This window comes from Thermobia domestica, chromosome 9 (assembly GCF_964235325.1).
Source record: "Thermobia domestica chromosome 9, izTheDome1.hap1.1, whole genome shotgun sequence".
NCBI lineage: Eukaryota > Metazoa > Arthropoda > Insecta > Zygentoma > Lepismatidae > Thermobia > Thermobia domestica.
This window is the reverse complement of record NC_137462.1, coordinates 134,811,793-134,835,550: the sequence shown is the minus strand read 5'-3', so window position 1 is coordinate 134,835,550 and position 23,758 is coordinate 134,811,793. Positions and strand designations below refer to the sequence as shown.

The 23,758-nt window shown below is 33.9% G+C and overlaps 1 protein-coding gene across 4 annotated transcripts in view; it reads right to left on the bottom strand.

The window, feature by feature from the left end:
- Positions 1–1,091: 1,091 nt before the first annotated feature.
- Hus1-like (Hus1-like checkpoint clamp component) overlaps positions 1,092–23,758 on the bottom strand; it is a 39,396-nt gene continuing 16,729 nt past the window's right edge. For 2 of the 4 annotated variants that reach the window (XM_081771879.1, XM_081771880.1), the window contains exons 4-8: positions 20,863–20,972; positions 15,159–15,266; positions 14,285–14,459; positions 3,810–3,929; positions 1,092–1,267 (exon numbers count right to left, since the gene is read on the bottom strand). In XM_081771879.1, coding sequence (XP_081628005.1) covers positions 1,182–1,267; positions 3,810–3,929; positions 14,285–14,459; positions 15,159–15,266; positions 20,863–20,972 — 599 coding nt within the window. In that variant the 3' untranslated portion in view covers positions 1,092–1,181. The other 2 variants (XM_081771878.1, XM_081771881.1) reach the window with 2 other exon arrangements.

Sequence of the window (23,758 nt, the reverse complement as noted above, 5' to 3'; positions counted from 1 at the left end):
AGTTCCCTTGTGGCTAAGCGGTTAGCGTAGCGCTTTTGGCGTGGAAAACCCGGGTTCGACTCCTGGCGGGAGCTCATGTGATTCGGATCCCACGTTCACGTCTCATATAGCCTCGCTGCTGAAAGGGATGCTAAATTAAAATTCAAGTCAAATTTAGTTTAGATCAAGAAATATGCTGTGGAGTAACTCAATTTACTCCTGTTGGTACATATTTTTTTCAATAATGACTGAATATTGTTGGTACATTATGTATTATATACACAGAGCTGAAAATAGCACTGTACCATGTGTATCTTGTAAAAACAATTAAAACGAACAGAAATATAAATTCAGATCGCGATGGCTCAGTGGTAAAACGCTCACTGATGCGTGGGGTCTCTGGTTCGTTCTTAGCTGTCGTCAAATGAGTTTTGTAGTAAAGAAACACTGCGCGTAAGTTCTGTCAGGGTTCTCTTGTCTCCTCCCACTTCGTTCATTATCGTCTCCTTTAACCTCGGTGAATAATTCTCATACGTTAAACTAAACTAGAGAAACGTAAGTCGATTGAAAAAATTAACTCGAGGCTTCAGTATTTAAAACCAGAGAATACGAAATTAAGAAAACAACGGAATTACAAGAAAATACAAGAAAATTATGTATAAATATAACCTAAAAATAGAATAATAGTACATTTAAATATCATCCAAATTTTGAGAATAAATCAAACACTCCTAAGATCCTTTAAGGAGAAATTTGTAATGCATACTCAAAACTAGCGCTATGGAATGGAATACCCTGTATTAAACCTATGGAAGTTTACAAATAGATGCGCAAATTTCGTCTAAAAAGTAAAAAATAACGGCAGTAGGAGAGATGAGCGGCTCATAACATATACCCATTTGAATATATGCTGCTTGGCTGATCATAGATCTTCGTGCATGATTGTGCCAGGAATTTACTTTTCCTAGCATCGACTCTCTTTATCACTCACCTTAACGAAGAGTGAAGGCTGACATGAAAGCTAGGGTCTATTTATTTTTCGAACACGGAATACTATCATGTTCATAATTTGACAACAGTAAATAATTCTTTATGCTTTTTTTTTTAAACAAATGTATTTTTATTGAACAAGTTTTGATACAAAACAGTACATACATTAATAAAAGTATATTACAAATAGCTTTAGCCAATACACCCATTTCTCACAAGGCAATGGATGGAATGAAATACTGCAACGTAACATCTTCATGAATTAGGAACATATGCACCATTTTATGATGAACAATGTCTGAAAAATAAATAAATTGTATCCAATTGAAATAGTGTATCGTTATAGTCTCAAAACACTGTTTGTATTCAATTAAAATTTAGATACACTATACCTCACTACATATATATTTAAAAAAGTTAAAATTTGCTGAAGAAAGGAAACCTAAAAATTAATTCGGGACTGCCGAGAATTGAATCCCAGTCTCTTACTTGTTACTGATGCTTTTCTATCAAGCTTTAATGGCATAATCGGAGCACCTATTTGGCAACCGATATTCCATATACATTATATTATGTGAGTGTGAAATTTTAAAAAAGTAAGTATATTTACTGTGCGTCAATTACATTACATTAATTAAACACTACGATGGCCTAGTAGCTTGGGGGCACGGTAACTCGAACGTAGAGGGCTTGCTTCTGGTGCTGGGGTCCCTGCTCGATCCCAGGTCATGTGAGTTTGTGGGGAACATTATGTTCGATAGTTTTGTCTGAGGTTTCCCATTTCTTTCCACATTCTCATTCCACTAATTCTTTCATAATCATTACCATCCCATAGATCATCCGTGTCCTGTAGCCTAAAACGCACTATCGTGGGACGTAGGGGGAAAAAATCCATTTTCATTTTACTTGGCCCAATAACTTGCACTAATCTCTGTTCGTGCTTGAAAAAAGAAATAGTTGTCTTCTTAAGCTATTCAAAAATTTTACACGCTAGTGATGTAACATTTTTCGAATTATTGTATTTACTTTCTTACTATTATCTTTACACTTCAGAGGTACAAAGAGAACAAGCAATAGAAAGAAACTTATATTCAAGGGATTGTTCAACTTTACTTAGCAAACATTGTGTACACAGCATGTAAAACAGTAAGTAGAAACAGTAATAACAGAGTAAAAAGGCTGAACAATGTACAATGAACATGTAAAATATTCCGTTCATATATAAAAAAAAATAAAAAATATAAAAATATTTACTAGGTACTTAATTCTGATTTGAATGTTTTTACCAAGGTGGTACAAACTGAAAACGTGAAGAAATACAGTAAAACTTTAAACCTGAACTTGGAAGACAGAACCCTCCCGGTAGGCCTTTAGTGCACGTGTTCCTGGGTTCCACTCCCGGTGGCAAAGCTTGGAACGGGGATTTTACTTTAAACCCGAAGTCCATATCTCAAATATCGTCGATATTGAAAAGGGACGACAAACTTCAACAAACAACAACAACTTTGAAGATAAAACCAATGAAATTTGAAGCGCAACTAGTTTTCTGTAAGACCACAGCTACTGAATGTTAGTCATTTTAGCAGAAATTTCGAACATCAAGCCAGTGATTCTATGTCTGTCTTTTCGATGCTTAGGAAAATTATTGTAAAATATCATGCTTCGCTTTATGAAAACAGAGGTCTTTCATTCGATGAAAATAAATAAGCACCTAAAAGACTTGAACTCCAGAAAACATGTCTTCGTTAGATCATTACGAGGTTCAACACTAACCCCATGCATGATTAAAGAAGGTTTCTCTGTATATGAAATTTATACTTTTCATATCATTGATAATAAACTTGCTGAAAACGCAACGAGAGCATCTCTCTGTCTTCTTTTTTCCATCACACTAGACGCTGCGAAACTTCAAGAAGTCGCTACAACCTCCGCATGGAAATGCAACATCGAAGAACGAACACCATCATGATTATCTGTCTGTAAATGAAAGTTGTCCGATACAGAAGTTACATCTCACGAGGTAACTATGGATCACAGTAAATGTATTAGTCTAAATATAGATATAGGCAAATATCAAAATACTGATTAGTATTCGAATTTTTAGGACCACGAAGGAGAAACCCTTCCTGTAAAAAAGCAAAAGAAAGGTATTATTGGAGAAATACTGCAAAATATAATACAAGTGTGGAAATTTTCTTTTATAGTACATGTCATCTTCATGTCACAAGATTTTCAAATTCATGCTTGCAACTGTTTTGTCTGATGGTTCACCGGGTCATTGACATCTTGTGGGAACGAATTTTGTGGCTGAATTATAGATTTATGTTTCAAACTTCAGAAAACGTTTTCTGTGCAAAATAAATATGATCTGAGCATGTTATGAAGAAACGCTGGCATGAAATTAAAATTGTCTATGTCCATATCCATGAGTGTCCGCGAAAGGGAGAGCCGTAATAATTTATATATTTTTTGCAAGGCCAAAGAAGTACGCATTATGGAAGTCTGTTATTGAGAAGTGACCGTTAAGGAAGGTTTCACTTTATATATATATAAATAGACAGTAAGTTTTACACTCCTTACCAAGCAAAACTTGTATTCTAGATATTGTATTTTCATACCATGCAGAAAAACCGGAAAGCAAAGAAAAATTATATTTTGCATACTGGTGACTACAAAATCAATGAGTATTGAAATTACCAAATCAACTCATTATATAAATGCCACAAAGTAAGTTAGAACTAGTATGTAAAAGTCATGAGTATGCAAAACCTGTTCCAAGTTTAATTTTTTCTTTCTAACATGCAAATTTTCATTATTTTAAACAAGAATTCTGTACTTACTACAAATCACTTTGTGGGGATTAACTTGTTCTCCTGTAAGAAATTGAGCAAATTTCTTTATTCCTATTCTGGCCGTCCAAGTATTCTCTCTATCGCCTCTAGGTACTCTTGTTTGGTGTTCTTATTATACCAAGAAAAGAAAGAGGAAAATTTGTACTTACTTGTTGGACTCTCAGTAGATTGTCTATGTGTCAAAATTAATATTATCATCTATTACAGTATTCAAGAATTTAATGCTCACTGACCTCCACCCACTAATTAAATTACAGAGAAACACAAAGAATAGTATTACAATTTATTTGGAAAATTTTGTAGTATTTACAAAATATTATTAAAGGAAGGAGTTAGTTGAAATGTTTATCATCGCCTAAAAATACATCTTTTAATCAATTACGACGACATTGGCAACGAAATGATCAACAATAAAATATATATGAAGACCTGAAGTAAATTTCGATCTAAGTGCCATTTTCTGAAATTTCGATTTATAACCGGAATGATGGTCTATGGGCCAAGCCAGTTTAAATATATTCGGATCTAAGCGCCAAACCTGTGCGTAGTGGTCCAGATCATTGCCAATAGAATGCGTGAGGTTTATGTGCACGGCACAAATACTCGAGGAAAAGCATCATTATCTCAAAACTGTTTAAATGGCACTCAGATCTTCATTTACTTCAGGTCCTCATATATATATAGTAATTGATGCCTACCAACTGTTCTATTAGGTCCACTAAGCAATTCGCAGATAATAAGTTGCATTACAATGCAGAAAAACGTGAAAAGGTGAACGGAAGGCTATATATATATATATATATATATATATATATATATATATATATATATATTTGGATATATGTATATGATGGAAACAAAAACAGCTCGAAGTGGGTATCGGAAACGAATTACTTACCAAAATAGCGGAAACGTTACAAACACTATAAATCCATCAAATACGGGAGATAGGACGTTGGAAGAAAGACGAAAGTGAAACTAAAAAGCAAAGTAGCTATGAAGCGTAGACAGGTGCCATATTGGAATGCGGTCACGTGACGGTGTTGAAAAAAGAGAGTTTAATCGGAGAGGAAGATACAGACAGTTCTTGATTTAAATAAACGAAGCGTTCTCTGCGCAAGTCAAAATTTATGTTAAGTCGAGTTTGTTGATTTGTTGTAAACACGTAAGAAATAAAAGGAATGAGCCACCACACTAAACTTTCTTGCTCTAATTTCTTAAACTAAATCGTGTTATGCAGCAGTTATTACTGATTTTTCTTCCTTATATATATATATATATATATATATATATATATATATATATATATATTAAATACGTATGTATGTATGTAAGTATATATAACAAACAAAACTTTTTCGGAAAACTTCGTCCGAACAAAACTCACCCATAAGAATAAAATACATTTTGTGGAATTTTTCGTGAGAAATAATTTAAGCCATATATTAGAGTTATAAGTAAGATATTTGTTTATGATATATCAATCAAATCGCATAAAATGTATTAGAGGAAATTGTCAAAAAATAACATCAACCACTTTTTTCTGGATATTTTCGTGAGAAGTGATTTACGAAATATTATAAGGTTATTAACGTAATATGAACAACATCGCCTGTCAAAAAAAAAAAAAAAAAAAAAAAAAAAAAAAAACCTAGAGTAAACTATTCTTTGTGGACTTTTTCAGGAGACGTGAGTTACGCCATATCATCAGGCTAATAATAAGACATTTAATTATGAAATATGAACAAAATCGCCTGAGTCATTTATGAGAAAGTCGTCCGGGAATAACTGACCCGAAACTATAAACTATCCCTTGAGATAAATAAGAAAATAAATATTTACATACCTAGTATGTCTTTTAATTAGATCCCTATAATTTCGATACCTTTTCCAGCTTCCTCGTATCTTCTACGGCGAACGTTACGTCATTACGCAGGAACATAAGAGGGAATATACTTTTATTATTCTTAAGATTTTTCGAATATATTTTTATGTGATATTTGAGTTTCAGGAAAGTGTCTAGTGACTTTGAGAACTTGTGTCCGTGAAATAATGGTGAGAAGCATCATATGAAATGTACTCGATTTAAACACTTAAAGGTGATATCCTTTATATATTATGGTGCATAAAATTAACGTTCTAACATATTATCTCTTGTAATTTTTTTCAGGATAAATGAACTATGTCATATTACCTAGTTATTAATGAAACATTTACTTATGAAATTTGAACAAAATAACCAGAGTTGCTTCTGTGAAGACTGTCTAAGGCAAAAATAAAAATTTTATATATATATATATATATATATATATATATATATATATATATATATATATATATATATATATATATATATTATTATTATTATTATTATTAGAAAAAATTACCTATACCTTATTATAGAGTGAATGAAACATTGAATCATGAAATGTGAAAATCATTAAAGAGTTTTCGAGCAATTCGGAAATTTAGATTTTCACCCTTATTTTTAGGGCTAGGAAGAAAATTTGAAACTTTCTCCTCTAAAGAATTTATCGAAACTTTAAGTTTTAAATTTGGTCTCGATATATTGAAGAGTATGGCCTCTAGGCAAGCTGGACGAAAGGACTGGCAGACACCCAAGAATCCGTTTTCGATATGTAGGAGCTTGTATACAATGCAAAAACTTAACTACATAATGCGCTTCTAAATAGGGAAAAGAACCAGGACCAGACTTAAATCGATTGAACGACTGCTTCCAATTTCGCCCCACGTCCAAAGAGTACCCGCGCTAGAGTGCAATCTATTCTCAGTTTTTCACACAAGAATACATAATAATATACGGTTATCTTGACAATCCTCTCGTCTGTAGCACTTGAAAAAAGGAGTTTACCAAGTTGAAATTGATTAAAACTTACTTAAGATTATCAATTCAGCAAGAACATTTGAATCTGTTTGGCATTTTGAATCTGAAATTAGCTAGCAGGTTTTTGAACTTAGATAAAGTTTTAGAAGTCTTTGGAGAGATAAAAGCTAGAAAAATAACTTTCTCATTATAAAAACGAATAATAAAATAATTCATTTATAGTTTATAAATGTTAAATGATTCTTTAAAGTTTTTTTTCTCTCTCCCTATGGCCTATGGAACCTGGCGGTTCAATTCCGCATTCACAAAAGCTCTCGATTCACTTCTATCCTTAGCCAACTGAATCCAGTTTCTATCTTGCATTCCTATTTCTGAGAGATTCATCTTAATATTGTCCTTCCGTCTGCGCCTCGGTCTTTCTAATGGACGTTTTCCGATTGGATTTCCAGTAAAAAACTTTGAAAGCATTTCTACTTTGTTCCATTCTGTCTACATTATCTACGTTAATCATTGCTGGAAAAGTTTCGCCAGCATAAAAGGCTGAACAGTCAGTGTATATATTTAAGGATGTAAATGATATATTCCATTTTTTTCAGTGCCATTCAAGCTTCCATTCACTACAGAAATTAATGAATCTTCACAAGAATATACTACTTTGCGCAAAAGTAGTTTATATTATTCTTTCCCTCTCTCAATATTTCACTTCCTTTAGGCACTGCAATTTTCTTAGGAGTTTTCACTATTCCTAAAAACGGGAGTTCGCTAGTATGAATCAAAAGATAAATGTGGAATTCGCTGTTATTCTTAGTGCGACTGTAAATATGCATTTTACAATTAATTAACGTAAATTTTAGGATTTTTTTTTTTAACTATATACCCAAGGGAACATTGATGAAGGAATCAAATAGCCAGAATTTGATTCGCTTCTCAATTTAACGTTCATAAGGTGATATCCCAAAGAAAATTGCAGTGCCCCAAGCAAATGAAGTAGTGGTAGAGGGAGAAAATAAAATACAACTACTTTTGCGCAAGGTACGTAAAAATGCTTTTAACGTTTGTTACTATACATAACTTGTGTAAACAATGTGAAAACTTTAACGTGCTAACGAATCTTGTTTATTCCACATTCATCAGTTCACGTGAAACGGAAAAGACTTTCTCGCCCTGCCGAAAATTTGTTTGCAAAGGCTCCCACAACATTCACACCCTCATTATGGAAACTGGTCTCTTGCAAACATACCGCATCTCCATCTAAGAAATACCAACAACTCATGCGCAAAACAGTTGACAACAATTTAAGTTATGAACAAAGGTACCCATCCTCGCCACGGGCTTGGGCGCAACCTCGAAATTTACCATTCTTTCTTCCAACTTCAATATTCTCCAGTTTGATTCCACCATTTTCAATGAAAAATTGTTTCCTAAAATATTCTCATGGGCGCAACCTGAGGGCTCGCAACTGGGCACTCTATTACTTTCTGAGATCCTTCGTGGTTAAGTGGTTAGCATACGCGCCTTTCTCGTGGGAGACCCGGGTTCGATACCCGGCGGGAGCTCATGTGGTTCGGATTCCGCGTTAATCAGTAGGTTCACGTCTCATAGAGCCTCGTAGCTGAACGGGACGTTAAACTCAAAATCAACTCAACTTTTGCTTTCGAGCTTCGAATCACAAAGATAAAGCACATTGCACTATTCCGATATTCCAAATTTTCGAATCTCACTTACATCCTTAAATGCATCTACTGGCCAGTCTTGTATGCTGGCAAGACTCTTATTTTGACCTGCATTAACAATCAATGATCCTCTTGCAGCTTTCAAATTGCCTATGTTCCCTATTCTATAACAAAACCCATCACAATAGTATAGTTGACGATACAGTCCACGTCATAAGTATCTTCAAAATTATTTCCCAAGACTCTTCCACTGTCCCTTAGGGAAAAAAAAAAAGAAAAATGAAAAGAAAGAAAAAAGATAAAAAAAGGAAACATTACAAATACACAAAGAATGAAACAAATGCGCGACTGGAGCGAGAATTGAACCCAGGTCTCCTGCTTACCGTGCCGATACGTTAACAATGACGTTACCCAGCCTGTTCCCTAAAGACCCATACATTCTATCACCCTTGAGTAGGTGCTGAGCCACCCAAACCAAACAGAATCCAATGAAAAAATGTTAGCTGCTCAGGAAGTGGACTGGGTACTGTAATAATTAACGCTTTGAAACGGTATGCCAGAGACCCAACCTTAATTCTGAATCCAGTTGTGCATTTTTTGTATATTGTTGAATTCGTAGTATGGAGGAATTGCTGTAATACAAACTTAATTATCTCCTCCCAGGGTGGATTGATTTAAATCAGTCTGATTTAAATCACGATTTTAATCAAGATTTAAATCACTTGATTTTTTTAAATAAAAATCGTTGATTTAAATCAAATTCCGAAATAAATTAATTTAAAGTGAAAGTTAAGTAAAATCCCGTTTCTGTTCTGTTATTTCGACTATGGAAGATAATAATCATAGTACAATGAGACTCAAATGTATGTACAGCACAGTATGAAAACGAGTATCATACAGAGGATGATTAGGGAAAATCCCACTTTGTACGGGTAACGGGAGAATCCTGCTTTCTTCTCTTCGTAACATAGGGTTTTTAAATCGTTAACTATTCGAACGGAGAAATCACCATGGACATTTAAAACAAAAATTATTTTGTGTCCACGTCTGTTTGTTTGTTTCTAGATAATAGGGGCGTATTTAGAGGGGCCCGATCCCCTTTCCGAAACAAAAAAAAAAAATTAAAACTTTAGGCGAAATTTATGTACTAAATACATAGAAGTTCCTCGGATTCGTAATACGGCAAATTTTGGATGCGTTAAAATATCGAATAATACTTTTGATAAAGTGGATTCTTTCAAATATCTAGGATCAGTATTAACAGACGAAAACGATATTAACGAAGAAATAAAATGTCGACTAAAAGCAGGGAATTTTTTTTATTATTCAGTTCAAAATCTCTTGTCACGAATTCTTTCCAGGAATTTGAAGATTAAAATATATATGACTGTTGTTCTCAGGGTGTCTACCAAGCAAGCATAATTAAATTCCTTGACTTTCCCTGACAAAATTATAATTTTCCCTGACTCTGTCATTCTTTTTTTTTTTTCTTAGTGTAACTCACGAAAAGTAACTTATATTTAAATCATGAAAATGAAATCTTTCAGTTTTACGTCCCACGGTTATGCCGGTTAGGCTAAAGGAGACGGTGATGATGAGAGATGAATGAAATGAAAAAAGTGGGAGGAAACGGGAGAACCCCGAGAAAACCCACGAGCACGGTGTTTGTCCAGCACAAAGTCCACACGGCGCGAGCTGGGATCGAACCAGGGACCCCAAACACCGGAGGAGAACGCTCTATCAGTGAACCCGCGCGCCCCCAACTTATATTTATTACCTGTAATTTATGACTATTTTAGTGACATTCCTTCATCTCTCACAGCCTGGGAAAGATTTTTCCCTGAAACAATTAAATTCCCTGACTTTGTCTGACTGGTATCGTTGCAAAACATGGTCGCTTACTATGACGGAAGAACGTAGACTGAAAGTATTTGAGAACAAGATCCTGAGACGAAAGTATTTGAGAACAAAATCCTGAGACGAATATTAAGACCCAAGAGGAACTGGAATGGTGGAAACTTTATAACGAGGAACTACATAATTTATACGGTGTACCAAACATTGTTAGGGTTATCAAGTCTAGGAGACTCAGGTGGGCAGGTCATGTAGAAAATAGGAACATTTTCAAATTCTTAACTGGAAGACCAATCGGCAAACGACCATTAGGAAGGTCTAGGCGCAGATGGGATGACAATATTAAGGTGAATCTCGCAGAAATAGGAATACAAAGTAGAAACTGAATCCAGTTGGCTAAGGATAGAAGTCAGTGGAGAGTTTTTGTGAACGGCATTGAACCTCCGGGTTCCATAGGCCATAGAGTTAATTAGTTAATTTTAGGCGAAATTTATGTACTTGACATGTATTTCGTGCCGCTGGCTATTTCCGATTTTCTAAAAATATACCCCTGCCAAATATCAGTAACTTTCGTGAAAAGAAAAGTTTCGTGTTGATAAACCTTGCTGTACGTTTTTTCCTTAATGCTTAAGAAACATTGTTTGGGATTGAAATAGGTTAACGATTGGGGATTAACTGAAAATTAAACCAAAACACTTTCACTTAAATGGCATAATTGTCATTTAATATTAATTCCTAATGTATTTTCTCCAGTTCGCGACTTGCATTATACGAGGAGAAAGATTTGATTTAAATCAAAAAAATCGATTTAAATAAAAAAAATCGATTTAAATCAAAAAAGTCAACAAAAATGATTTTTATTTAAAAAATCATGATTTTTTTCCACCCTGTCTCCTCCACTTATCATGTATAAACTTACCACCCCATCCGTGAGTCGTCTCTAAACTTAGCCGTCAATAATAACCTACCTCACTATTCTGTCAATTTCCTATACAGTTATTTTATCTTTATCAATTTCTTTTTAATATTATTATTATTATATGCACTATTGCTTTCACACATTTCTCTCGTTCTGTGCTATCTCTCATTAATGTTATTACTTTTCTTAATGAAATTATTAATTCAGTATTGTCCATAATTTTTCTTTGCTAACAATTCTATTCATCTTCCTGTTTCTGTATTTTATTTTTTCTGTATTGTTTTTTCCGTAACTATACATATATAATAAAAATACAAAAACAATATCCTTCATCATCATATTTCTCTCTTCATTTATCGTTGTTTTCATGTCTACTACTTTTACTGACCAACCTATCCTCTACTAGTGTTATCTTCCTCCATTAAACTCTACATTAAATCTGCCAAAAACTACTGTATGACTTAATGCCATTATGGTGCCGACCTGGAAGTAGAGGTCTGCACGGGCTCGGGCTTAGGCCCGACTCGCCCGTAGGCTGGGCTCACGCCTACAAAGCATAGATCACTTCGGGCACGGGCAGTAAATTTTTAAATATAGAACCGTATTTCTCGGGCCTTAGCTTTGTAAATATACTGTGTAACGATGTTTTATCGGATCATTTATCTGGAGAACATTTAAAACCACATCTAAATTTGTAACTGGAGACGCCCATACTAAAATTTTGATTATTATCATTATACAATCGAGAGTAAAGATAAACTAGTAATGGAGAGAAAAATTAAAAGTAACAAATAAACATGTTTAGCTTATCTGTAAGTGAAAGTACTGTTTGTTACACTGAATTAAAGGAACAAAAGCGTTCAAAACAAGTTGTATTACTTTCTTCTTTCTTCAAGACAATGTTTATATTTTATTATTATTATTTCTTTCTTTTGTTGATATGAGAAGCTTTCTTTAACAAATTCTCCACAAAAAATATAGCATTCCAATTTTCACTTGTAAAAAGATAAATCAAATGTTCCCGAAACTGAATCGCAACACAACGGATGTAGAAAATATTACAAAATTACGAAAACGAAAATACGTATTAGTGGAAAATAAGCCCTGTAAAAGTGAACTACACAATTAAACCTCTAATTGTTATAAATAAAAATACAATTCTGCGTTAATTACTCATATTAAGTTTCTGTAATTCGGGTTTATTTCGGGCTCACTTAATTATCACACGGGCTCGGGTCTAAATGCTAAAACACGTTTCTGGCTCGGTTTCCGGCTTCATATTATGAATTCACGTGCCGGGCCCGCGTTAAAAAATCTCCGGTACGTGAAGATCTCTACCTGGAAGCTTCACAGCTATTTTTCTTTTCCTTTCTACCTTTTTCCCTTGATATTTGATGGAACGTCACTGTACTTTTCTTAGTATAGGGTTCACACTGAAATTCTACCATTATTTCCCTGATTTTTCGTCAATTTCTATAACTGCATTAAATTTTACCTGACACGCAATACTATCATTTGTGGTTAGGTTTAGAAAAAAAAAAATCTTTTTTTACCTCTACCATTTCCATAGCCATCCAAAAGTCTTCTTATTTTTTAAATACAGCATAAACTTATTTTCTTATTGTAAATACTTATTATAAGTCAAATTTAACTCAATACAATATTCAATTTAAAATACAATAGAACGTTATTTCCAAACAATAATTATACAAAAAAATTAATATCTCAACATTCTCAATACAAGCATAAGGAAATAATTATAAATATATGTTTACTTATTTATGTTCTACTTTTGAAAGAAAAACAATACATTAAATAGTAAAAAGATCAAATGCTACAGAAGAAAGATAATAATGACAATAATAAGTTACGTTGTCGGTTGTAGACAATTAGAGAGATAGCCCACCTGGGTGTAAAAATATTTTCTTTCGCCGCTATGATCAGACGAATTTCCCGCTGATTCACCTGGCAAAACAACCCAGGATTCTCCAGTACCTTTGGTGATTACCTGTGCCGCACTTGCATCACATCTAATTGTGCATACATGGAATTTACGACTGCAAATAATTAACATTCCTTTTTTCCTAACTTTTAATCCGACATTTTGTTCTCGAGCTAGGCTCTTTTTCCTGCATTATTTCGACAAATTTTCGGCTGGTAATGGTGCCGAAAGGAAGCATTTCTACACTGAGGTTTGACTGTACTTTTTGTCTTATCTTAGTGACAGAAATCCCCTTTGTTAGTGTTTAGAAACACCTTGTATTTATATATAATGCAAAGTCAATTTAAAAAATAAACAAATAAATAAATAAATAACTAGACTTGAAAAACAAATCTACAAAATAACATAATTGAAATTCCAGCTCACTTTGAAGGAAACAAAACAATAGTTACCCATATAAATCAATAGGGTAAAAAGCAAAGATGCTTTGTTTAGATACTCAACACCACTGAGCTTTCTGCTTTAACTCTTCAAATTGTTTTACTGCAGCAGAAACATAACGGTTCCGCGAATGCAAATTATCACATTTTTGGCTTACATGGGCTTTATTCCACTATATGATACGGGTGGTTTTGTGGTGCTGACATAAGTAACTTCTCTTGAACGTAAGTTCTAGCTAGAATCATATGAGTTCCCACCGATAAAACATTTAAAACTAAATATTATTTTCTTCGCACAACGGAACAGTAGGTACCGTACCTCGTTAAGTGTTTCACGAATGCCGAAAGCTTAATAAAGGCAGCTTATTTCGAATACTGTGCAGTAATTTTTGGTCATGAGCAAATAAATTTAAGTATTTTTAAAGCAAAGTAAATATTCATATTTCGATTAAATAATCGTTTCTACTTGCTTAGGTATAATAAGCGTTTATAATAGAGAGGTATCACAATTACTTGTATGGTTTTCACATCTTGATTGCACTGTTGTTTTGTTTATACGAATACTTTCAATACTTTTTTTCTGGTACTTAAACCAATACTAGTCACGTTATATTATTAACAACAAATACGCTTTATATATGTACAAATATCAATAATAAATTATATGTCATTCAAGCAGAAATATAAATCACAAATCAATAATGCTGAAGCAAACAAAATGATTATATACATATGAATAAGAGAATTTATGGACAAGAAAGGAGAAAAAATAGTTTTAAAATGTTAGTACCTCCAATTTCCACATTAAGATTATTAAAATGAGTAGCTACAACTGCCATGTCTGTTTCAACTTTCAAAGTAAGTTTTCCACTGGCACTTGCTATCATAAAAAGATGTGAACTAAGAGCTTTCATTCTTTCCACCACGTTTCTTAAGATCTTTAGACTAGGCATCTGAACACTAATCTGGAAAAAAAGGAAAGAAAGGGAGAAAAAAAGATTAGAATTTACTGCACACATTTTCAACATTTATGAAAACACCGAAAAACACTACAAATATGACATAGCAACTTGTGAATATACGAATATATATTAAACTTTCAATGCATATGAACTCTATTAACACCCTCTAGCGTGAGAGATTATTATTTCGCCGAGTTCGATTTCCAGCAGAAGCTAATGTGGTTTAGATCCCACATTAACCTGTAGGTCCACGTCTCGCTGCTGAACGGGACGCTAAACTCAAACCCATCCAATTTATTATTAAATTAGTTTTACATTCTTATTATTAACTCAAATAATTCATCTTCCAGTGTGTGCTTTAGAATTATGTAACGTTCGGAAACTTTTAATTTTACATTAATTTTTAAATTTTTGATAGAATTGAAGGTTGAGATATATGTTTACAGAATCAATGCTCTGTTCCCTTTTGTCCTACTTTGTACCGCAATAATTTTTTGTCTATGTGTTTTTTTTTTTTTTTTTTTTTTTTTTTTTAAATTTGCTAGATTTTTCTTTTTTTCAGACTCATCGGAACCAAAGTATCATACTTTCAAATATTTAATGTCTAACGTACTGTATTCGAATTTACATCAATAAAATCTTTAAATTTTTACTGAAAGATAGTAATAAATAAATAAATACTAAAATGGAAGCAATACTTACGTCAAATTGAGGCATTTCTGGTTCTTGATACAGAATCCACATTTTACGTGAAATTACCGTAACTGGGATATCATGTACACATATCTTTGAACACGATGCCATTGATGGCTGAAATGATACAAATAAAAATATGAGTTCTACTCCGTAAATCTTAGCAAAAATATACTTCACTTTGCAAACCAAAATTACACAACAGTTGATCTACAAATCAAAATACCTTTTGCGTTTATCCAACCAATCACAAATATGCACAGATAAACTAAAATAAACTTTTAAAAAAATTCTTCTCCAATTACATCGATATACTGTATTAAAGAAAGTACCAAACTAATACACATGAACTCAAGAAATACAAAACAGTCTTTTAAAAATATAACAACATCCACGAATATACAAGGGCTATTCTTTAACTTAGGTCCGATTGTCAAGAGAAGCAAAACTAGTAAAGATAATGCTACATCCTTTTGCTTATTACCTCTGTACAAATCAAGCTATTTTTCTGCATAGTTACCGTGTTTGTTTAAACATTCATCATAGTGTTCAACAAGCTTTTGTATGCCCACGTCGTAGAAATCACTAGCCTGTGACCGAAGCCAATCTTTAACCGTTATTTTCACTTCTTCATCGGTGTCGAACAGTTCACCGGGAAAAAACTGCTTCAGGTAGGGGAACAGACAATAATAGCTCCTACGGAGGAAGTACTCAAAAATGTGTGGCACTATCTTTACTAGTTTTGTTTCTATTGACAATCGCGCCTTAATTTAAAAATAACCCTCCTAATTATAATGTATACATTACTTGACCAAGATCGTTATAACCTATCATGTACTTATCAATTGTGACAATAATTTAAATAAATAATCAGCATTAGCATTAGCAGATTCAGTTCTTTTTTCGTTGCTTTCTGATCCCACTAGACCGAGAGAGTTTTGAGCCACAGTGACTATATTTTACACAAGCTGAGTTCGTTCGATCAGTTCTATCATATTTTGCATCCTAAATGCGCCCCCCCCCCCCCTAATATTTTCATATTCAGTATAGTTTAAAATTTCAGTCAATCAAGTCTTCGAGAAATGGCATCTTTTAACAGCACACTTCTTCGAAAAATGGATAGGTTGATTTAGAGTTTAGCGTCCCTTTCAGTATTGAAACTATATGAGGCATGAACCTAACCACTTATCGTGGGATCCAAACCACATTAAGTACCCACCGGAAATCAAACTCGAGCCTCCTGCGCCACAGACGCGTGCACTAACATATAACCGCGAGGGAGCTCATCGAAAAATGGGAATGCCTTAAATATGCAGAATAATAATTAGTAAATAATAGAAACAGTCGTAAAGAAACGTGATAAAGTCATCATTATTAATAAGAAGGAATTTGTAACATTTTATATACGTATAAGAAATGATTTTTTTTTTTTACTGATATATTTGATTTTTTAAAAATATTTTCTTTTATGCAGAACAGTTCTTATGAATTGGCTATAAATTACTCCTCTTATATCTAAACAGCTTTCATTAAAACGCTTTAACACTACGAGAATATGCTTTGCAACCAATATGCGCAGTAATGTCATTCAAATCATTTAACAATCAGTTATATGATCAGTCTAGTAAGTTGACTTAGTATTATTAATTTATTCATTTCAATGATACTAGTAATAGTAACTAGGAGTAGGTCACATACCATCTTTAATTTGATATTTTGTATATTGATTTTCAAAAACAGCAATAAAGTATAAGTATTATTATTATTATTATTATTATTATTATTATTATTATTATTATTATTATTATTATTATTATTCGTTAAGTATGGCTCTGGAGGTGAAGAGTCACTTTTAACAACCCGTTCATGCAATCCGGCTGAACCTATGTAAAATAATGCAAAATACATAAACTATAAACGCAAATTCTAATTCCTTCTGTATGACCATGAACAACTACTGTCTTAATAACTGATCTGACGCATGGTGCTTTTATCCTTCATAATTGGATAGACAACGGCATTGAAACTGATGGCATGAGAGATGTCCGTGACTTCTAGGTAGCAATAATAATGCCAAACCACTTCATGGAGAATTTTGCATATGTTTATAATATGTAATACTTACAAGTACATAAGAAGTTTCGGGAGTTCCCTTGAGGCCATGTGGATAGCGTACGCGCCTGTTTGGCGTGGGAAATCCGGATTCGATTCCCGGCGGGAACTCATGTGGTTTGGATTTGATGTTAATCTGTGAGTTCACGTCTCATATAGCTCGTTGTTAAACGGGACTCTAAATTCAAATCCAATGCAATGGGAAGATCCGTATGGATGTGATCAAATTTACTAGATATTATACGTACTTAATTCTTCATGAAATGAGGAACAGCTTATGGTATGATCATCGACTGATTTTCAATTTATTTGGTTATTTACTTTTTATTTTTATTTTATTTTTTTCAAGCATTGTGTCACGAAATACCAGATAATAAGTTTGCTATTCCTTCTTCCAAGATATACATTACGCCAACTACCCCAGTACTGTGTTGGAATTCTTTAAAACATCTTGAAACCGAGTAAGACAAAGTTTTATACATAACTGTATCTTATCTTTCTATGATATTTATTTTCCTACCTTTCGGAACACGACTCCTCAGTTGATGAGATGCTTTAGAATGTAATCATAACATTAATATGAAGAGTCGATAATTATCTTCATTCGTGACAGAAACTGAGTTACTGCATTTTTAGACTTCCAAATTATGCTATATGTAAGCATCGGAAGTCTTATAGAACGGCTATGTCTGTCCATCTGTCTGCCGACAGGTATAAAAAATGGTAAGTGATATCGAGAAGTATTGATTCAGTGTCCCAATAATAGCTTCCTCTCCTCCGTTAACCTTCTACTCAAACTGAAAGTGGTAGAAATTAACCATTTCCAGTTTCAACGTTGATCACTATAGAACAATCACGGTAATAAATAACTACAAGCGCTTTTTCCGGAATCAATTTAGCGTCACATGGAGAAGGTGCGATCTCTGCCCGTATCAGTCTACTAAAACCCGAAGTGGTAGAAATTTACTTCTACTTCCAGTTTTAATATTGATCTTCATGGAGCACAAACGGTAAGAGGTATGTGTTTAAAGAATATGCTAAATCTCCTACGTTAACCTTCTATTGAAGCCAAAAGTGGTAGAAACAGAGTTGGCAAAAAACATTTTTTAAACCCCGTTTTTTCTTTAAACCCGGCCTTTTTTGGGGGGGTGGGAGGGAAGGGAGGGTTTAAACCAGGTTTTTTTGGAGGCTTTAAATAACTTTCTCTATGTATTTATATCACGTATGGACAGAAATAAGTTTGTCTCGCCTTGGTATTATTATGCAACAACCGAGTTATGTTGGAAGGAGTCACATAAGCTTAAAGCGGAATCGAAACCGCTTGTCGGTTTACATTCGAGAAAAATTATCCTCCATTTGGATTCGAAACCGGGACTAATTGGCCACAAATGCAATGAGTCTGCCGACTCACTCATACAGCACTCCTGATAAAAATGCGTTGCATTGATCTTTACGTGCTTGTTAATGTAATCGTCAAGAGTCATTTTAGAACGACAAAACTTTCAATAGTTGAACTGGAACTATTATACAAAATAATATATAAATCGGTAAACTCACGCTTTAGCCATCGGGAAAATCCAGTTATTACTTTAAATGCAAAGCATAACGGGAAAACCCCGTTATTACTTGACATATAAAATTTTAAGGCCAATGTATCATAATCACTACGCTAAAACTGAGGTATTAAATTGCAAATTTAGTATGTAGATATCCTCCAGCCAACCCTGGGTAAAAGCAACTACTTTCGGTTTCAACGTTGATCGCATTAGAACAAGAACGGTAGTAGAGAGCGACAAACTGATTTTCGGATTCGATTCAACGTCTTAAGAAACGATTCAATCTTCTTCTGTACCTCTCTACTAAGATTAGAAGTGACAAAAATTCAACTACTTCCGGTTAAAATATTGATCTCCATACAGTAAAAATGATAATAAATACCAGACAGCGATCTTTCGGAATCAATTGAGCGTATCAAGGGAAACTTCCACTTCCACCTTTATTCCTGCATATCAACCGAAAGTAGTGAAAATCCACAATTTGCGGTTTCGACATTGATCATGCAAATGATAGTGTAAAATTGTAATAGATAAAAGTGATTTCACAAATGTGAAACGAAACTCACTTATTTATTAGTGTTCTGGCATGCTTCTTACTTATAAAAGTGTCATATCTTCAGAACTTTTCTTTTGGATATATCTGGTGTAGTAAAAACTAATCCATTATTTTGGCATGACATTGAAGGCTTGACTTACCATAGTTAGAATGATCCGATTTAGGTCACATATTCGCTGTTTTGTTCGATAACGTGCTGCCATTTGGAAGGTAATATCATAATGTTTCTCTCATAGAAGCCCTTGTCCTTAGTGACAAAAAATTGAGACAGTCGATTTTCACAAGCCTCTCTTGAAGCGACTTTTTCCCCAGCAAACGTGTTCGCCATGGACAGGAACAAATGGTAATCGCTCGGTATAATGTGGATGCATAAGAACCTCCCAACCAAGCTCCCGGAGCTTCTGGCGAGTCACTATCGATGTGTGTGGACTGGCGTTCTCCTGGTGGAACACAATGTCTCTCCTATTGGCCAAAGCTGGCCGCTTCTGGGCGATTGTTGCCTTCAGACGGTCCAATTGTTGACAGTACAGTTCCGAGTTAAGGGTTTGGCCGTAGGGGAGCAACTCATAGTAGATAATTCCCTGCCAATCCCACCAAACACACAGCAAAACCTTCCTGGTCGTCAATCCTGGCTTGGGCACCGTTTGCGCCGGCTCACTGCGCTTCGACCACTACCGTTTTTGCGTGACGTTGTCGTAAGTGATCCTCTTTTCATCGCCAGTCACCAACCGCTTCAGAAATGGGTCGATTTTGTTGCGATTCAGCAGCGATTCGTAGATGGAAATTCGGTCCATGAGGTTTTTTTTTTGCATTAATTCGTGTGGCACTCACACATCAAGCTTCTTTTTGTATCCAGCCTTATGCAAATGGTTCCACACGGTTTTTTGTGCAATGTTTAGCTCTTGTGCAATCGACACAGTGCTTACATGACGGTCGGACGCGACAATGTCCATGATTTTATCGACACTTGGCCTTCCAGTGCGTGGTGCATCTTACCGGAACAAATTACCGGAACGGAATCGACGAAACCAAAATTGCGCGTGATTGGCTGTTACAGTATCAGGACCATAAACACTATTCACATTTGCAGCCGCCTGGCTTGCGTTTTCGCCTTTATCGAAGAAAAACTGTAAAATATAGCGTATTTTCTCTTTGCTAGTGTCCATTTTGGCTCGCGCTCACACAACACTGAGTCAACTCATCACAACTATCTGAAGTGTTTGTAGTACGCAATCTCATCGTTTGAACGTCATCTCGTTGAACCCGATCGGACTTATACAACGCGAGATACAGATTACTGAAGCCATCTATTGGCAAAATAATGGATTACTTTTTACTACACCAGATACTACTATATAAATATTTCAAGAGCTATATATTCGGTATGGAGGCAAACTTTGCCTGTAAACTTCTCCGAAGAAAAGAAAGAAAGAAAGAAAAAAAACGGCTCTCAATCCTTAGTATATCGTTTGTGTCTACAAATACTTACCAACTCAATTTCAAACGTCAAACATGGAGATTTCTTGTTTGTAAGTTTTATCTTCACTGATTTGGCTGTTTGTGCAAATCTGACTGAATTAAGCGATCTTACAATCATATCTAAAAGTAATAACAATAATATCGTTAATTATGAAATTACTTAATAAAACAAATATATTAGTAGTAATAAAAATCTAACACCAAAGTAAAATGAATGTTACAGAGAATGAGTTATAGTTATGATTTATGATTCTTTTACATACATCCTTTAATCTGTCAAAATAACCATTATCTACAACGTAACAGTTTTTAAAATTTTAAGAGACACTTGAATATCAATAAAAGGTATGGACTACCGCACTAAAGTTTCTCGTTTCAATTCTCGAAACTAAATCATGTTGTGCTGTAGTTATTAATGAAACCTTTTCTTGCGAAACATGAACAAAATTATAAGGCGTTTTCAGAAAGCTTTACCGGAAGAAAACTCATCCTGAAAACTAAAATATCTCTTAATAGATTTCTCCACAACAAATAATTTACGCCATATATTAGGGTTATTATAGTCCGCGTCACCAGAATTGGCGTGTGATATCAGCCAATAAGCTCGCAGTGCCCTGTTATTAAACCTCTAGGGAGGAATCTAATCATTCATAATTGATTTTGTTCATATTTGTGGACAATTATGAATTACTAGATTCGTCCCTGAAGGTTTAATAACAGGGCACTACGAGCTTATTGGCTCATATCACACGTCAATTCGGGTGACGCGGAGTATAGTGAAATATTTGTTTATAAAGTAATATCACATGAGTGGTATTTTACAAAAGTGAAAAAAAAAAAAAATCGCCGTAAGAATAAACTACCCCTTCTGGATATTTTCATAGAAATGGTTTATGAAACTTTATAAGAATAATAATGAAACATTTACTTATGAAATGTGACCAAAATCACCTGCATCGTTTTTGAGAAAGTAGTCTAAAAAGAAAATCATCCCAAGAGTAAACTGTCCCATGGAATAATTAACACAATATTATAAAGTTAGTAATGAAATATTTATTTATGAAATATAAACTAAATGGCTTGAGTCATTTTTAAGAAAACCATTCAAAAGAAAACCCATCCCAAAGAATAAACTACATTTTCTCCATTTTCCCCAAAGAAATTACTTATAACATATGATGGGATTATTTTTGGAAAATTGATTTTTGAAGTAAAAACAAGATCGTTAGAGTCGTTTTTTGGAAAAAAAATAGCATTTTAAAACTATTTATAGAGGTTATACTACCTATTTTTAGAGGTAAGGAGAAAATTGGACCCGTCCTCCTCCTTCTCCGGGAGATCACATAAAAACTTTGAGTTTAAAATTTAGTTAAAATACATTGAACGGTATTGCCTAGGTGAGTGTACATCAGGACGAACGGACGGACAGATGTCGAAAAATCACTTTTTCGATATATATGGGCCATAAAACACACAAATCCGTTGAAACCTCGATTTTTTTTTTTCACAATCATCGTACTTTCTTCTCTCCTTTCGTCGCTCGAAAGTAAACAGTAGGAATTTTTGATCAAAAAGGAGGACTAAGTAGGGTCACTATTATACATTCTTTCCACATAAACTTACATACCTAGACCCTTTTTAATACATATGAGGTGGTTCCATATTGCTTATAATGTTTATTAATAAGAAAAAAAAAAGTATTTCAGGAATAAGAGGTATGGAGTAATTTCGTGTGCTCGTGCATAAAAGAATAATAGATCGAGGTGGAATGAAACAAAAGTAGAAAACACCACAGAGTATCTTTATTTTCCAATATGGGAATATTGTTATCAGTTACTTCATAGCTGATACTCTTTGACGCTTTAATTAATATTTCTAAATAACCACCAACCGTAAGGTTTAGGTGGTTATTATTTAACAAGCGGTAGTAACAGTTATACTTAGAGGACTAAAATGGTGTGGTACGATTTAGTGTTTTTAGTGCACTGATGAATTTGCTTCAAGTGTAGATACTGGTAATAGAAAGGCAGCTCGGATTAGAAAGCGAGGACATCTAGGAAAAAATTGTTTATATCCCACCAACATTATTCCTACTAGGGAGAAGATTTTCCAAAATGTAGTTCTTCGAGTAACGTAAATTTTTCGAAAGACACGCTGGTGCGCTAACGACAGCGAAAATTTATCGCAAAAAGTATTTCCGAATGATTTTCAACCGGTTGTTAGATTTCTTTAATTAACCCATTAGTGCAATAAGTTTGTTAGAGGTAATGTTTGTGTATAAGTTTGTTATTTCGGGCTAGATTTAAAACACTTTAAACAACTGTAACGCATTCTACCTGAAATTTTGATTTTAGTGGATGGGAGCTGTCTACAAAAGTTGTGGATATATGGTTATAATGAATTTAAAAGTAATGAACTACGTCATCCGATTTTTCGGATATCACGCAGTCATGGATTAATGTTAATTGCATTTTTCGTTGTTTGCTATTGATTGTATCCAATAATTAACAGCAATACAAAAGATGATTTTCAGTCATAAAACAAATAAACAACAGGGAATTCGAATAAATATAACAAACTATTACTCAATATTCTGTAAATATCCATACAAACAGTTTCTTCTTAACGATTTAGGGAATAGGACGGGTAAGGCATGGGAATTAGAATGAAAAATACATGAAAAAAAAAAAGTCAGGCTTATATCGCTACTTGAACTTCATCAAAAGCTTAACACATTCGCATAACTGATGGGAAAAAAAAATGTTAAAAAGTCACTCACTGTGTAACTTATGAAGTGGTTGTAACTAAATAAACAGTATAATGAAGTTATTTTACCTTAGCTTATGTGTTTTATTTCTCTTTGGAATCAATTTATTCCCTTTTTGTATTCCATTCGTGGGAATTGC